Below are 17786 nucleotides of genomic sequence, written 5' to 3'. Positions count from 1 at the left end.
TCTTCAGGATCTGTACTTGGATCATCTCTTTTTAACATATTTTATAAATGGGATTAACTAGTAAGGTAATTAAATTTGTTGAAGACACAAAAGTTATGTATTCAAAGTTGCTAAATCACAAGAGCATTGAGAAAAACAGCAAGAGGACCTTACGAGGCTGGGCATCCAAACGGCAGAGTAAGTGCAAAGTGATGAATGTAGGAAAAAGGAACCTAAACTATAACTTCGTGATTCAAGGTTCCATATTAGGAGTCATTGCCCAGGAAAAAGGTTTAGGTATCATCGTTTATCGTGTGTAGTGGTGATTAAGAAATCAAACCTGATAATATTTTAATGACTTTTGTATCATGCCATTGTGCGACCACACTTCAAATATTGTGTATAGTTTTGGTCACTGCACTCAAAAGAGATGTAGCAGAATTAGAAAACGTACACAGAAGGGCAATGAAAATGATAAGAACATAAGCATAGCCATACTGGGTCAAACAGTTTCCTGTTCCCAGCAGTGGCCAAACCAGGTCACAGTACTGGCAGAAATGATAAAGGGGATGAAAGGCTAAAGAGTCTAGAGCATTTCAGCTTGGAGAAAAGATGGCTCAGGGGAGATACGCTATAGGCCTATAAAATACTGAGTGGCTTGGTTCTAGTAGACTTGAATCACTTGTTTACTCTTTCCAAAAATATAAGAATTAGGGATCATGCAATGAAGCTACTAAGTAGTAAATTTAAAACAAATTGAAGAAAACATTTCTTCTCTCAGCATGTAATTAATTCGTGAAATTTGTTTCCAGAGAATATGGTAAAAGCAGTTAGCTTAGCAGGGTTTAAAAAAGGTTTGCCCAATTTTCTAAAAGCATTATTAAGATGGACTTGAAAAAATCCACTGTTTATTTCTGGGATAAACAGCATAAAATCTGTATTACTCTTTTGGGATCTTGCCAGGTACTTGTGACCTGGAATGGCTACTGCTAGAAACAGGATACTGGACTGTATGGATCTTTGGTCTGACTCAGTATAGAAGCTCTTATGTTCTAAAAATTGGCCTGAAAGATAGTCTCTCTCTGTACATTTCTTGTAATAAGGAATGAAAGGAACTGAAAACACCAAATGCCCAAAAAAGGACAAAAATTTCTGAAATTCATAAGAACATAAGAAGTTGCCTCCGCTGAGGCAGACCAGAGGTCCATCTTGCCCAGCAGTCCGCTCCCGTGGCGGCCCATCAGGCCTATTGCCTGAGCAGTGGTCCCTGACTATTCCTATAACCTACCTCTACTCCTATCTGTACCCCTCAATCCCTTTGTCCTCTAGGAACCTATCCAAACCTTCTTTGAAGCCCTGTAACGTGCTCCTGCCTACCACAGCCTCCGGAAGCGCATTCCATGTATCCACCACCCTCTGGGTGAAAAAGAACTTCCTAGCGTTTGTTCTAAACTTGTCCCCTTTCAATTTCTCCGAGTGCCCCCTTGTACTTGTGGTTCCCCATAATTTGAAAAATCTGTCCCTGTCTCCTTTTTCTATGCCCTTCATTAGAAAACAAACAAATGTATTCTACTAACAGTAGATTTTTTGACTAGTTTGGAAGCTAAAGTCTTAGATCAGGACAGAATTTTGTAGTTTTGTAGAACGGTACTTGTGAAAGTTTATTGTTAAAATTTAAAGGTAACCCAGAACTTTGATCATGATTATTGGCCCCCAGGAGATGTTGAAGGAGAGTTGTTGGCATGTACAGAAATTCTTAACAACCCTTTTCCATGTAGATGCAGTAGTATCTAAATTGGCAAAAGATTTCTTGGAAATTATAAAAAAACATTGGATTATTGCCAATTCCTATGTGGCCTAACACATAATGCAAAGCACACATTTGTTGTTCTTTTTCCATATAGAAGATGATGGGAAAGGTGCCGGGAGGAGCGATTAGTGGAAGCTGGTCACAAAGGAGGGGGGTGAGGACTCGCTGGAAACCAGGAGGAAATAAGAAGGGAGCGTGAGCAGAAAGGAAATGGGGTAGGGCAGGTCTGCGAGCCAGAGGGAAGGGGCTCAAGGGTCCATTAGGAAGAGGCAGGAAGGGTGTGTCACGGCCATTTTCCAAGGCACACCCGCCCGCCTTTATAGCCGGCTGCCCCGGGGCAGCTTTAACAGATTGTCATGGTAGGCAAAAAGGGGCGACCCAGGAGACCACAAGGGGGGAGCCATGTTAAGGAAGGGGTTAGTGGGGTACCACTCTAAAGTAAGGGCTCCTACCCCACAATTGTAACTGGGTAACCTCTCTTGAACTGAGGAGTTGGCCTGAGCCAAGAGCAACGGTGCCTTCTTGCTTGGACAGTGAGGACGGAGGCAGACAACAGAGTCCAGGAAGCTTGTATGGCAACTCGGGCCGACCTGCTTGTACGGCGGTGTTTACCTCTCTGTGGATTCAGGGGCACATTGATTGATGAATAAATGTTATGTTCACACTGGCCCCAACCCCCTAGTATGATCGTGGCTCCGGGGATACAGATCATTAGAGTTATTAGTAATGCATAGGTAGATGTGTATTCAGTGGCTTAGCAAGGGTGGGAGGCGCTCGGGTCTTTTTGTGCCAACCCCCGTGCCCTCCTCTCTTCCCCCTGCCACGCTCGCACCATCTCTTTCCACCCCTGTTCCTCTAAATCTTTGCAATTGTGAGCAGCTTCTCTGCCATTTTCCTCATGACATCACTTCCTGGCCCCTTGACCCAGAAGTGATTTCAGAGGGAGCCAGGCCTGTGCGAGCAACAGGCTAGAGTGGTTGCTCGAGCTAGTAAAGATTTTAAAGAGATATGGGGAGGGGACAGGGAAGGAAGGATGCAAGCGTGGCATGGGGGTGGGGGTAGAGAGGTGCCGGCATGCCCTCCAAGACAGCGACTGCAGCGGAAACACCCCACCCCCAAAACTACGCAAATGTATATATTTTATAAACATAAGAACATAAGCGATGCCTTCACTGGGTCAGACCTGAGGTCCATCGTGCCCAACAATCCGCCCACGCAGTGGCCCAACAGGTCCATGACCTGTGCAGTAGCCCTCTATCTATACCCCTCTATCCCTTTTTCCAGCAGGAAATTGTCCAATCCTTTCTTGAACCCCAGTACCGCACTCTGCCCTATTACGCCCTCTGGAAGCGCATTCCAGGTGTCCATCACACGCTGGGTAAAGAAAAACTTCCTAGCATTCGTTTTGAATCTGTCCCCTTTCAACTTTTCCGAATGCCCTCTTGTTCTTTTATGTTCTGAAAGTTTGAAGAATCTGTCCCTCTCTACTCTCTCTATGTCCTCCATGATCTTGTAGGTTTCTATCACGTCTCCTCTGAGTCTCCGCTTTTCCAGGGAGAAGAGCCCCAGTCTCTCCAATCTTTCAGTGCATGAAAGGTTTTCCATGCCCTTAATCATTCGTGTCGCTCTCCTCTGGACCCTCTCAAGTATTGCCATATCCTTCTTAAGGTACGGTGACAAATACTGGACACAGTACTCCAGGTGCGGGTGCACCATTGCCCGATACAATCATAAGTGCATATTCTCCATCTCTGGGAGCATCTAGGTGTGCATTTCACTAAAGTAGGTGCTATGTATTCTGGAATACCAGCAAAACCCAACCCCAGCAATTCTACCAGCCATAAAACTGTGGGCATGTAAATGCAGCAAGGATGCATGCAGTGTACTATGGGCAGGATTCACTAAAGTCCCGAAATCTATCCGATTCGTGTCCTATCCGTTTCCGAGTCATTGTAGCCGAACGATTCAGTAAAGCTTGTCCATGCAAATGATCCATTCGTAAACACGCCGCTATTAGCGCCGAAACATCGAACGATGCACGTGTGCATTGTATCCTTGTTGGTTTTGAAGCTCATAACGCATGCGCTAGCCCTTTAGGACTTCACTGCGTAGAAATTGGGCGTGGTTTAATGGCGGACGTCATTAGCGGGCTCCGAATGCGCCTACCGCAAAGCTTTGTTGTCGTAAAAAAGGAAATATAAGGAAGTTTTCTTACCAACCATTATTTTTCTGAAGTACTATTGCAAGCTGTACAAGCTGTGACCGTAGGCAGGGAAGTGCTCGCCTTCTCGTTTCTCTAGCTGTAGCCTCATCTTCCTCGGCATACTCGTGTTCCAAAAGAAGCAGATAGTGTAGCCGACGAGCACCGTCCATTTCTCTCTGGAAAACTACTGTTAAGTTGCTAGAAGGCACAACAGTTAACAGCTGTTGAATGCGCTGGGATCAGGCGCTGTTATATACAGCCTACAAATCCCAGGAGGCTGTGTGGCTCTAACTGCCATGAAGCACGTAGCAACCACTAACAACACCCTGACGTCACATGCACACGACAATCCAGCTGGAAGGGAGGGGGGAGGGATGGCTGGCCCATAAAAGTTTTATTTGATTTTGGATTTTTTTTTGTTATTTGGCATTGATATTTGAAATGTACAATGCGCAAGGAGAGTACAGGGTTAATCCGTGATTTTCTCGCCATGCGCATTCCAAATCCGATATTCACTCCCGCTATGCGCATTCCAAAAAAATTAAAAAATATTTCTAATGCTTAGGTACATGAAAGTTTACATATATTTAAAAGTTTTGATATATTTTGGATTTTTGGAGGGGTAGATATATATTTTTAATGGGGTACTTAATATGCACGCATCAGTTGCTAGGCAGAAATAGTCGGCGAGGATGTAAACGACTGGTCCTTAGCACTCGTAACTTTTTGGACAGGAAAGACCAGTCGGTTTGGACAAAATGGTTTCATGAATTGACGCGTTAAGAAATTTGCATGCCTTTTTGCTCATTTGCATGTGCAGATCGGATCGGGTGCGGATGGGGTCTGGAGGAAGGTTAGTGAATCGAGCCGGAGTCGGAAAGTGAGCACTAACCGATCGGTACACGATCGGTTTGCTTAGTGAATCTAGCCCTATATTCTGTAAGTGGTGCTGCTTTGCTACCACTTGCGTATATACTTACCTGCAAAAGTGCCAGCGTTTCATACATTAATGTGGTCGCTCAGTTCTAAAATTACTTGTTCTCTGTGCTGAAGTTGCTTATTCAAAATGCTGTGCCATGTCGTGTCTTTGTACCCCAATGAACCAGAGCCTTCAAGAAAGAACCATATGGCGCCATCTTCTTAAGCCAATCTGAAGTTTCTGATCATAATTGAGCTGGCGCAACAGTGCTGGTAATTCACATCCAATGGGATTCACGCCTGAAGAAATGAGTACTATAGCTTTAAGATAAGGTAGTCTGGGCTCTTTCCTTGCACAAACAAGATCGATTTTGAGCAGGCTCCTACTGTTAGCTTTTTCATCTTCTAGGAATAATTCTCACGCTTAAAATAGACCAACGTTTTCTTGCTAAACAGCGTGGGGTGTTTTTTCACGTTCCCAAAATCCACCAAAACTGAAGAAAAATCCAAGTGACTGTTCTTAGCAGCTGTGTGGCCCGGAGTTCACTGGGGGAAGCTGGCTTCCTGCGGTCTCTATTCAGTACCTGCTTCAAAGGCAGCCTAGCTTGCTATAGTTTGCAGGCCAGGTAGGGTGCCATTGTGCTCAGTCTGTGAGGATTAGTATCAAAGCTGCAGCAACCAGGCCCTTGGTCTCCGGCAGCCATTCAGTCCTAGCGGGAAGAGGCTAAAACTGGCCAAGGTCACAGTATCCAGTGTGGTGGGGACTGGGAAAGGTTCCTGAGAATTGAATGCTTTTTATGAAATCATGGCGCTAGCTTTCAGCCCAGCGGGTTTTCTCCTGGAACACGTACATCTGTTTATGTTGGTGTATCGCAGCTGGCAACAAGAGAATTCGGCTTTGGTTTTATGTAATTATATTTTTAAGAAAAGGACAACTGTACGTCACATAATACAGATGAGTACTGAGTTTTTGTTTCAGAGTTTATAAAGCAACGTTAAATTGAGATCATTGATGCCTTTTTTCTTCCATTTCTAGACATAAGCGAAGAGGAGATTAGACCGACTATATTAACCATTTGCAATCCTTACTGCTGCTGATTAACAGCCGCAGTATTCTTTGGGAAAATAGATAATGAATAATTCTTGGGGTTTAGATATTACGGAGAAATTGGTGAAGGAGGTGCAAAATTTGCTTAGCGTTTGTTTTTTTTTTTTTTAATGATGTAATTGGTTAGGGTAAATATATTTCAATATAGCGTTAATATTAGAAAAAAGATGAGGTAGCAATGACGTAAAAACGTCGGCAATCTAATCGAACTAATGTGAAAAAATTAAGCTGTGGATGAGTTGTCATGACGACAGGGATGTTCAAATTGATGAACTGTACTTCCTTCATTGTCCAATCAGATGGTGGAGCAGAAGCTGGAGCATGAACAGGAGAAGACATACCTCTTCCAGCAGCACAATACGGAGAAGGACAACCTAGTCCGAGACCATGAACGAGAAATTGAGAAACTGGACAAGCAGTTCCGCATTGCCATGGAGGAGAATGAAAATAAAGCTAAGGCTTGGAAAAAACAAGATTCCCAGGTAATTTCAACATCGTCTTGTAAGAATCATAGTTCCATTAAAAAATATATATATATATGAATATACACACACACATATAGAGATAATGTATTTTTTTAAAAAACATTTATTATGACTTGTTGATGTTCGCTGTTTCGTCGGTTGCAAAACTCATATAAATGCAACATTTTTTTCTTGCCTTTGCCCTCCCGTCATAGGACTGACTGAGGCTTATGCTGCAAAAGCCGCAGGTAGCCAGATTAAAAATCCCATGGTGCGCTATAACTTGGCCTCTTATTTTTAACCTTGTCTCATTCTCTTTCATGATGGATTTGTTAAAGAAAAAAGGTATTTCCCATGTTCCCCTCCCCCCACCACACACACACACACACACACATAATATATATACATTTTGCAGTTCTCTATGGAGCATATCTATTCATTTATCTTTATTTGCTATTAAAGCTCTGCAGGTGGCCACAAATTACTGCTCTTTCATCTCTCATCTTATTTTTCTCTCGCTGACTCTTTGGTCTTCATTAGTTCTGGATAAGAGCCATTTAATTTTATTTTCTTTTGCACATTCACAGATGTATTTTTATATACGCACAGATCTATCCGCCCCTCTCATCCTTTAAGTCTATGGTCACTGTTGAAAGCCATTTGGCAGAATAACCCCCAGCTGTGGTGGTATTTAATTCTTCAGACTTGCGGACGAAATGCATTTTGTCAGCATGGAAAATGATCTTTATTGGTTTATAGTTTGGAAAACACTCTGCTGCTGTCTTCTTTCTCTTCCCACTTGTGTATGATTGAGTGCTTGCCTGGGAAGGTGGAACAGCTACATGTGGCCTGCAATAAATCCACTTCAAAATGGTTGTCGCTGCTAAAATTATAAACATCATACAGATCTTATGTGAAGAAGCAAAGCAAAAGTCTCCTTGTTGGTGCTGATCCCCTCTAGAGTATTCCAAGACACACACGTTATGTCTGTAGGGAGGCATTTTTTGTCTCAAGACTGTGGGTTTTCTCGCCACGTTCTTTCTTAATGCATCTTACCCATTTTTGTTAAATTTAAGCTTAGCTATGTGGTGATGCCAGCAGAAGCTATGAATTCATTTCTGATCATTATCGCATTTTTATTCTAGCATAGCACAGACGAGACAAAAACTGACAAATGTCTATTAGAGTCAATTATGTCAAAAACCAGATTAGCGCTTTAATCAAGCTGTACGCTGTTATTTCCTAGAAAAGAATCTATTCATCACTGGGCATACTCCATTTGAAAGATCCCAGTCAGTTGCCATCGAAGTAAATTTCACGTTCTTGACTTGCATCGGTGGATCAAAAAGCTACCGTATCATCTGCTGTGGAATAAAATTCCAGATTGGTTAACTGAGAGGGAGGAGCAAGGATGAAATATGTATATATTGCTTTTATGTGTAGAGAATATATCATCCTGATTTGATTGATATTCCACTCCATGCTATAGGCATCTGTTTTAAGAACATAAGAATTACCACTGCTGGGTCAGACCAGTGGTCCATCATGCCCAGCAGTCTGCTCCCACGGCGGCCCTTAGGTCAAAGACCAGTGCCCTAACTGAGATTAGCCCTGCCAGCATACGTCCTTGTTCGGCAGGAAATGGTCTAACTTTGTCTTGAATCCCTGGAGGGTGTCTTCCCCTATGACAGACTCCGGAAGAGCGTTCCAGTTTTCTGCCAGTCTCTGGGTGAAGAAGAACTTCCTTACGTTTGTACGGAATCTATCCCCTTTTAACTTTACAGAGTGCCCTCTCATTCTCTCTACCTTGGAGAGGGTCAACAAACTGTCTTTATCCACTAAATGTTTCGATCATGTCCCCTCTCAGTCTCCTCTTTTCAAGGGAGAAGAGGCCCAGTTTCTCTAATCTCTCGCTGTACGGCAACTCCTTCAGCTCCTTAACCATTTTAGTCGCTCTTCTCTGACCCTTTCGAGTAGTACCGTGTCCTTCTTCATGTACGGCAATCAGTGCTAGACGCAGTATTCCAGGTGAGGGTGCACCATGGCCCGGTACAGCGGCAAGATAACCTTCTCCGATCTGTTCGTGATCCCCTTCTTAATCATTGCTAGCATTCTGTTCGCCCTTTTCACCGCCGCCTAAATTTGAATAAAACTTTCAATTATTCTCAGTAAATGTGTTCATGGTTTCAACATTATGTCATCTGGTCCTTCTACAATTAAAAACCTCCTTCTATTTACGGTGTCATCATCTCAGTTATGGTTGACGGTTTCAGCAAAGGAATTATTAAAGTTTATGTATTCTTCAGAAGGGATTTCTTCATCTTCATCTGGAGAAATAAAGGTGGGAAGCTTTCAACTAAGAGAGGAGGGCAATATTCAGACTGCAAGCATTTGTGAAACTCCATGGATATATCCAATAGGCCTTGCACCACTAATCACAGCAAATCTATTTCAGTCGTTTTGCTTTGTAGTCCCTGGAAAGAGTAAATGAGAGATCTGAATCCACTTTTAAATGTGGATATTTTTCAGGTTCAAATAATGTATACCGTTTTGAAAATCCAAACCTGCCCACCTGGTTGCTGCTGCCTCCTCCTCATGTAAGCCAATTTACCAAACACCTGCAGACAGTTTGGACAAAATGGCATGTGTCGTAGAACTCGGGGGCTCTGAGAGAGCATCGTGATAGGCTGTCAGTGTGACGCATTCTTTGGACAGATAGACAAGGAGGCTTGAGTGGTTGATGAAGGGGCAAGGAGGCATTGCAGCTGAAAATTTTACATGCGTCCTAGAGTCCTCCAGATCTGGGGCTACTTTTTTGCTTAGATATCCTTGCAAATGTATCTAATATAATAAAATGGTAAGCCGCGCACGCGCACTTCCTATGCGTGCGCCGCTTTTCCGTGAGCTGTAGCGACCCATAGGAAGTGCGCATGTGCGGCTTACGGTTCTGTTTTTCGGTCTGGCCTGCTCCCTGCCGTATTGCATTTTTTAGTTGAAAGATGCAGCGGTGGCTCCTCTCATGATCCCCGCCTGCGTTGGACTTCCGATGCAGGTGGGGATCGTGAGAGGAGCCACCGCCGCGTCTTTCAACTAAAAAAAAAAAATACGGCAAGGCGAGCAGGCCAGACCAGACCGAAGCTCAAGACCGCGGGAAGGGAAGGGAAGGGAAGGGAAGGGAAGGGAAGGGGGGGCCGACAAAGAAGAGGACTCCAGCCGCGAGGATTCGAACAGAGCAGCCAGATCGCGGTAAGAGAAGGGAAGGGGTGGGGGAAATGCTGCAACTGCTGCACAGGGACCTGGAGGGGAAGACAAATACCGCTGCTGCTGCACAGGGAAGTCGGGGGGGGGGAGGGAAATACTGTTCCAGGGAAGTGGGGTGGAAATACTACTGCACAGGGAAATGGAGGGAAAGAATGACAGACAGACAGCAGGAGGGAGGGAGACAGACAGACAGACAGACATATATTCTAGCACCTGTTAATGTAACGGGCTTAAAGACTAGTTATAAAATATAAGGATAAGAAATATGTTTGTTTTTAAAAAATAGCTTTCAATTATCTCTGTTTCTTGCCGACATGGTCCCCTTAGCTATATCAACTCCCCAGGCCTCCTCTTGACCCTAGATCGATATGTTCAGGATCTGCTGTTCATTAGTTAAGTAATCAGAAATCTGCCATCTCTTTTTTTCTCTGTTTATGGGAATGTTTGGATGTATTTGTAGTGCCTAATTTAATTTAATTATAATTTAATTATATTATGATTACTTAGAGTATTCAGTCATGTCTCACTTTCTTTAACAAGACGTATCTTGTAGCATATTTTAAATTACATAAATTAAAAATTTTACATGTACATTCATCAATGGTTGATGAATCTCAGTTTGCCAGAGTGGATGGGCCACGTTAGCCATCGTCTGCCATTATTAATGTATTCAAATTCTGCCCATATTGAGGACAGGCAGTTTTCAAAGAGCATATACGAAAATGAACACAGTTTAACCAGTGGAAAAGGCTTTGAAATATGTCCTCAAACTGCATATTCCTATCAATTTATTTACAGTATGCTTTGTGGTCTTAACAGTTTTGATTCAGTCCTCTTCCGGTTTCTGGAAAGGAGGGGAGCAATGCATATTGCTAAGAAGAAGTAAATGGTTAAAATGAGTCAGAAGACCATAAGCCCCTCATTCTATAACTTGGTGCCCAAATTTCAACGCCATTTACACTCTTTTTAAAAAAATTTTTATTAAGTTTTCAAAGCTAACAAAAAGTGCAAAACAATATACATACATATAGTAATAATCATAATAAGCCCTTATAATCCATCAGTAACAATACAGAAAGAATAAAAGCTCCTCTCCCATCCAACATTTTCAATCAGGGAATAAAACCAATCAAAAGAGCTACCCTCCACCCTCCCCTGGATGTGTGTTAAAACAATGGAAAATAAAGATAAAAGACGTCAATGAACCCCAAACTAATTTGAATACCTTATTACGCCCCAGCATGTCGGCATTCATCTTCTCCAACTTATAAGCATAAATTCGCCCACCAAAAAGCAAAACTAAGGCGATCCCAATTTTTCCAATTGCGAGTAACCATTTGCATGGCTACCCCGGTCATAATAAAGAAAAGCCGATATTTATATCGGTCCAATGGGGGTTTAATATGCGATATCATCCCACATATGACTACATTACATTACATTAGGGATTCTATTCCGCCATTACCTTGCAGTTCAAGGCGGATTACAAATGGATTGTCCGGAGATTAGAAGTATTTAGGGAGTAGTTTGTACATTTCTTTGAGTTGCAAAGGATTACATCTGAGTTATCATGATATTGGTAATAGATATGTTGTCATGGTATTGGAAGTACATATGGAGTAGTTGCAGGTGATGCTTGGGACATTCTTGATTGTGTTAGTTCGGTTTTATGTGTTTTTTGAATGGAAGGGTTTTTAGTTCTTTTCTGAAGGTTTTGTTGTCTGTGCTCGTGGTCAGTAGGATGTAGAGTTGTGGGTCAAGTGTTGCAGCTCAAGTGGCTAGGAGGTGGTCGTACAGTTTTTTTTCTTTTGACATTTTTGGTTGGATGGTGTGTGAATGGCGCGTGGGTTCTCCTATGTCTGGTTGAGGTGGATTGAACTAGTCGATTATTCCAATAGGCTGGGCTGTCTCCATTTATTGCTTTAAATAGTAGGCAGTAAAATTTGAAGTGTATTCCCCACATTGAGCCATTTACACTCTTAAATTTATAGAATACTAGCATTTGCACAGGTGAAGTGTACACATGAGTGCATAAGTGGTAGATCAGTGCTCAGCATTCTTCTATAAATGACATGTGTAACTTGCTTAAGGCTGGATTCTGTATCTGATGCCCGTATGATTGCTGCCGCTGGCGGCCTCGAAGACAAGTTTGAAGGTGCTTTCTATGACGGATTAGGTGGGCTTTATTTCTAGTTCACCGTATTAAGGACCCCTGAGGAAGGCAACTTCTTTGCCAAAACACGGACCATGTAGGGTCTGCTGCTTTGATATACAGTGTCTGCTGATTTTTTTTATATAGCACTGTTTTTGTTTGGTGCACTGTTGGCATTAGCCAGAATTGCAAAATGTGTTTTTTTGATAATGAATTTTATGATACACCAATAAACATTGATTTTTACTCCTGCTAGTCTAGGATTTGGTTCCACTTTTTGCTTCTTTCACTAGTTATCCTTATGGTACCAAGGTCCTTCGTTGTGTGTCGTTGGACCACCGTTTTTTGGTGGGTACCACCCCACAGCGTTTTTGTGGTTCTTCGTTGACAGTGCTGGTTACAGCATCGCTCCTCCGGGAACGGTAGGTGCTGGAAATGTAGGGCCAGGGTTTTCCAGGCCTACATTTCTGGCGCCTACTTTTGGTGTGAATCGCGCCTCCATAGGCGCTGTAGGCTGCCTAATGCCACTTCCGGCGTTAGCCATGCCCACAGTGACTTTAGGTAGCCTAAAGTGCCTACAGAAGCATGATTCCAGCGCCGAGTTTTCAGGCACCTTGAAACTCATTTAAAAATGTTTATTAAACTACGTTTTGTTTTTTGGTAAGCTTGGACGCCTAAAAAAATGGCGCCATTTAGAGAATCCATGCCTTGGTGTGTAAATGCAAGGGTGTTTCCAGGGGAGGAGTCTTGGCAGAGCATGGACAGGAATATTTGCACATGTAACGTACAGTGTACTGCAAGTTACGCACTAAGGTACCACATCTCTGCACGCATGTTTATGCCTGCTATTGACATGGTGCAAATGGACACCTCTCAATATAGGCAGGTTGATGCCAAAATGGGTTAATATTTGATAATGGAATCTTGGTGCCCAGATGTAGTTATAGAATTAGTAATTGGCGGGGGAGGGGGGGCAATGCAGAAAAGGACTGGGCTGCAGCGTGCAGATAACGAGCTCGTTCTGGGCTGCTTGATGCAGGTAGGGCATTAGTGGCAAAATTAACTCACGCGGTAGCTATCAGAGCACAGCATATTAAAATGCGTTAAAATGCATGGCAAATGGACAATTAGCTAATCCACAGCAATGCAAAAAAGCTAGCAGTGTGGAAAATTAGCCACTCGGTGAAAAATTTACCACCCTGCTGCTACATTATTCCCTGGTAGTTTAGTGCCTGTCTCTCCACCTCCAAACCAATACAACTCCTTCCCAGGTCCCCCAGCAACATAATCGAAATGTCCTAGTAGTCTAGTGAACCTCCTGCCCCCATCATTGCAAGCCCTGGTGTTGAGAATCTGACGAGACTTAGGGGGGGTCAGGATAGGAGACTAAGAGGGGGCCACTGGACACCAGGGATTGTAATATTGGGAGGTGGGAGGAGGGGGGTCAGTATTTATAAGTCAGGAGGAGTCAGTTGGTTCTTTCAGCGGGTGGGGGTGGACTGGGGCCTGGTGCCGGTCACTTTTGAGGGAGGCACTAGACATTAGGATTCTGTTCAGTTGGAAACGTGGTCAAGCTGAGTTACGCAGGAGTGGAGGAAGATCAGGGCTGATGCAGATTGCCACCATTTTTTTTATGTCACCCTTCTTGTCAGTGTTGCATTAATTTATGTATCAAAGAAGGTCTACAGAGCTCTGTGGTGTTTCTGTTTTTGATATTATGTGATGTTGCGGCCCTCTAGAGCAGTGGTCTCAAACTCGCGGCTCGGGGGCCACATGCAGCCCTTCAGGTACTATTTTGCAGCCCGCGGTCTGTACTAGTGCTACCCGCTCTTTGCAGCGCCCTCCGGCTTCCCCCCTGGCCTCCAGCTGTTACCTTCAGATAATTACAGTAGCATCATGCTCCCTCTGCTGCGATCCTGCCCCTGACGTTAAAGGAGGAGCAGGACCGCGGCAGAGGGAACATGCGAAGGCCGATGGCAGCCTGCAAGGAATGTTACAGCACCGGCGATCCTCTCTGCAGGCATGGTAATTAGCTGAAACTAAGACCGGAAGGCCAGGGGAGAAGCTGGGGGATGCTGCAAAGAAGGGGGGAACATGCAGGCCTTTGGGGGGGGGGAGATTTATCTAATATAATAAAACGCTAGCCGCGCATGCGCACGTCCATCTGCGTGTTCCGTTTTCCATGCACTGTAGGGCACCACAGGTAGGAGTGCGCATGCGCGCAAAGCTCTCTCTCCCCCCCCCCGAGGCGGATGTCGGCCGCCGCGGCTGTCGGCGGCCCAAGGCGGATGTTGGCGGTTGCAGGCCACGGCGGCTGAGCCCGGACGGCATTTCAAAATAAAACAGGCAAGTTTTTAAAGTCCTGAAAAGCCATCGGCCATGAAGTATGCAGGCGGCATACTTCACGGCCGATGGCTTTTCAACCCCCCCCTTGCACCACCGCTGTACGTTTTAAAACCCTCTACCCCTCCCCCCCCAGCTTTGTGGTTAAGGCCTGGCTTCTTCGGGCAGCAGCAGCGTTTAAAATTCGCTGCTGTTGCCAGCTTCAGGCCTTCCTCTCTGCCGGGTCCTGCCTACTTCATGTTTTCATGAAGACAGGACCCGCCAGAGAGGAAGACCTGAAGCCGGCAACAGCAATTAATTATAAATGCTGCTGCTGCTTCTGCCCGATGAAGTTGAAGGAGGAAAGGGAGCAGAGGGGGAGAGAATGGTAGGGCATGGAGGTAAGGAGGAATGTATGGGGGGGGGGGAGGAAAATGCTGCACAGGGAAGTGGGGTGGGAGGGAAATGCTGCAGCACAGGGAAAAGGAGGGACAGAAAAAGGAAGGGAGGTGTATTGCTGGGCAGGGGGAGCAGGAAAAAGGGGTTGATGGACAGGGGAAGAGGTGCTGATGGACAGAGGGGGGCAGAAAAATGAAGGGAGGCCTACTGCTGGACAGGGGGAGCAGGAAGGAGGTGATGATGGACAGGGGGGAGGTAAGGTGAGCAGTGATGGGGTGGTGGAGGACATGGGAGGTAAAAGGAAGAGAGAATGGATAGGGGGAGCAGGCAAGGGGTGGTGGTGAACAGCCAAGAAAAAAAAAGAAAGAAAGAAAGAAAGACAGAAATACAGAAAGCGGCTAAGGAGAGAGAAAAAAAATAAAGACAGACACACACACATATATTCTAGCACCCGTTAATGTAACGGGCTATAAGACTAGTAAACTATAAAGAGTTTTACCTCATGCAAAATTGTCATTTCTTTAATAAGACATTAACTATTTTTTTCTGAGGCCCTCCAAGTACCTACAAATCCAAAATGTGGCCCTGCAAAGGATTTGAGTTTGAGACCACTGCTCTAGAGGTAGTGCTCACATTCATGTGGTCTTCTCTGTTTAAAGGTTGCCCACCTTTGGCTTAGTGTAAAGATCAAAATCCCCAGATAAAAATTCAGAGAAGTTGACAGCACCAGTATGAATTAAGCCAAAATATGTGAAAAGATTAATTATATATATATATATACCGTGAAAATAAGACCTACCCCAAAAAACAAGCCCTAGCATGATTTTGAGGGTAGGTCTTAATATAAGCCCTACCCCAAAAATAAACCCTAGTCCTGGGATTCACGGGCAGCAACTCTTCAACCCGTCCCCGCCACCGCGCAGCGGAACCCCTGCTGACCCTCCATCCTTCTCTCCCCGCCGACCGCGAGCGAGCCCTACCTTCAACTGAAGCAGCGTCGGGCTGGCAGCACTCTAAACAGGCTGCTTCGGCCTTGTCTGTCGGAGAATTCACTCTGCTGCGTTACTGATGATGTCATCATTAACATGGCAGAGTGAATTCCCCCAACGGACAAGACTGAAGCAGCCAGAGTGCTGTCGGCCCGACGCTGCTTTGGATGAAGGTAGGGCTCACTCGCGGTTGGCAGGGAGGGAGGGAAGGATGGAGTGTCAGCGGGTGTTCAGTTGCGGGGCGGGGGAGTGCTCAAGGGTTCTGCACAAGGGATGGGAGGGTGGGAAGGATAGAAGCTGGGCAAGGGTTATGTTGCACATGGGAGGGAAGGAAGGAAAGATGCTGCACATGTGGGGGAGAGAAAGGAAAGTGGAAGAATTGGGGTGAAGGAGAGATTATCATGTGCATACCCTGAAAATAAGACCTAGTGCGTTTTTTGGGCCCAAAATTAAGACACTGTCTTATTTTCAGGGAAATACGGTATATATATATATATATATATACTAGTTTTTTAGCCCGTTACATTAACAGGTGCTAGTAAAGCCTACTTCCCTCACATGTCCCCTATGGAATTGGCAGTGGAGGAAAAGGGTAAATCTAAGAGTAGCTGGTTTTTGGCCTGAAAATGTATTTTGGTAGGGCAGTTTTGGAGGGGCCATCTCGACGGCAGGACTCTGCGATCGCTCCCTCTGCCACCATCCGTGTCTTCTTCAGACCGTCCTGGCCCGGCGTCTGCCCTCCGCCTCGCCTCGAAGCCCTCCTCAGGCAACCACCGCCAGCACCGCTCCTATAAGCCCTCCTCCTGTAGCACATGTGCACTCTTGCCGCCACATCCCGACAGATCAAGGATCAGGGAACACACGGCACGAGTGCACATGCGTGCTTAGCGTTTTATTATTATAGATATATATATGTAGCCTCAGTGCAATCATCAAAGCTAATGGAGACTTGGCGAATCTTATGTTCTTATGGTCTGGAATTGATAATAATAATAACTTTATTTTTATATACTGCAATATCACAAACAGTTCAGAGCGGTTTACAGAGGACGAGACCGTATACAGACAACAATATTACAAAAAATTTTCTAAATTACATTAGCATACTAAGATTAATCAAATTTTTCCTGGAAGTGTTTTAGAAGTACATCACGCCCCCAATGTCAATCTTTTAGTGACGTCGCAGCGAATCAAATGCGGCTGATGGTATTCACTGTCTTCCCCATCAATAGTAACGAAACGTGCACAACCTGGGAGACGACATTGATTAACATTTACCGTAATCAGTTTGTACTTGTACTTTGCTATTCTTGTTGTACGTTGTATGCCATAATATAACAATGATTTCAAATGTCGTGATTTTTGCTTCTCCCCTACCAGAGACCACCGCACTCATCTCTCATCTGGTGGCAACATTAAGAAGTACATGCCACACTCTTTCAAACGTATATACACTTCTCCCTCTGTATCCACGGTTTCTATATCTGCGGATTCGCTTATTTGTGATTTCTGGCTGCTGACTCCGCCCCCTAATTTTCGTCATTGAACCCGGCGTTTCACATTGGAAATCGCTGCTCCCGGCATTGTATGGTGCAAATCGCAAGTCGGGTTATTCACGGTTTATTATCTTTTTCAGGTCTATTTTACCGAAAACCCGCGAATAACATGCAAAAAGTTAATCACGGTTTTTCGGTATTCACGGCTATGCTCTGCCCGCATCCCCCGCGAATACGGAGGGAGAAGTGTATTAGATTTCCAGTGTTGGCGCTTTTTCAAGAGAAAAAAAAATGGTTGCCATGACTTATGCATCAACCCTTGTGTAGAAGTAAGGCTCTTGGTGCATTAGTATAACAGAAACTGCAAATAGGGTTAGTAGAGTGTCTCGACTCCTGTAAGGAGAGCAGTTGTTCGTAAAATCATACAAGATGGCATCCCCATTCTCGACTCAGACAAGTCTGACAAAAGGAGCTTCCAAATAATATGCTTTCTATTGAAGAACGGTAGCCAAGATAGTGGTTCTTTTCCAAACTTATCCATCACTTTCTTTTATTCTTTTAAAAATAAATTGATAAGTTTAGTTAAGGACAGGAAGTTAAAACAGTGGCATAGGTGCTTTAAACAGCCATTAAAATCTAATGGAAATAAGCTGATTTGAAAGAATGTGTCAGCCGACATACAAAG

The 17786-nt window shown here is 44.4% G+C and overlaps 1 protein-coding gene across 9 annotated transcripts in view; it reads left to right on the top strand.

Annotated features, from left to right (window-relative positions):
- Positions 1 to 17786, top strand: part of CEP112 (centrosomal protein 112) — a 729616-nt gene that overhangs the window by 381402 nt on the left and 330428 nt on the right. For all 9 annotated transcript variants that reach the window (XM_033961733.1, XM_033961732.1, XM_033961731.1 and 6 more), the window contains one exon: positions 6318 to 6500. In XM_033961733.1, coding sequence (XP_033817624.1) covers positions 6318 to 6500 — 183 coding nt within the window. The remainder of the gene's footprint in view (positions 1 to 6317; positions 6501 to 17786) is intronic.

The sequence above is a fragment of the Geotrypetes seraphini genome, chromosome 10, assembly GCF_902459505.1.
Source record: "Geotrypetes seraphini chromosome 10, aGeoSer1.1, whole genome shotgun sequence".
NCBI classification, from domain to species: domain Eukaryota; kingdom Metazoa; phylum Chordata; class Amphibia; order Gymnophiona; family Dermophiidae; genus Geotrypetes; species Geotrypetes seraphini.
This window is presented reverse-complemented; position numbering and strand designations above follow the sequence as displayed.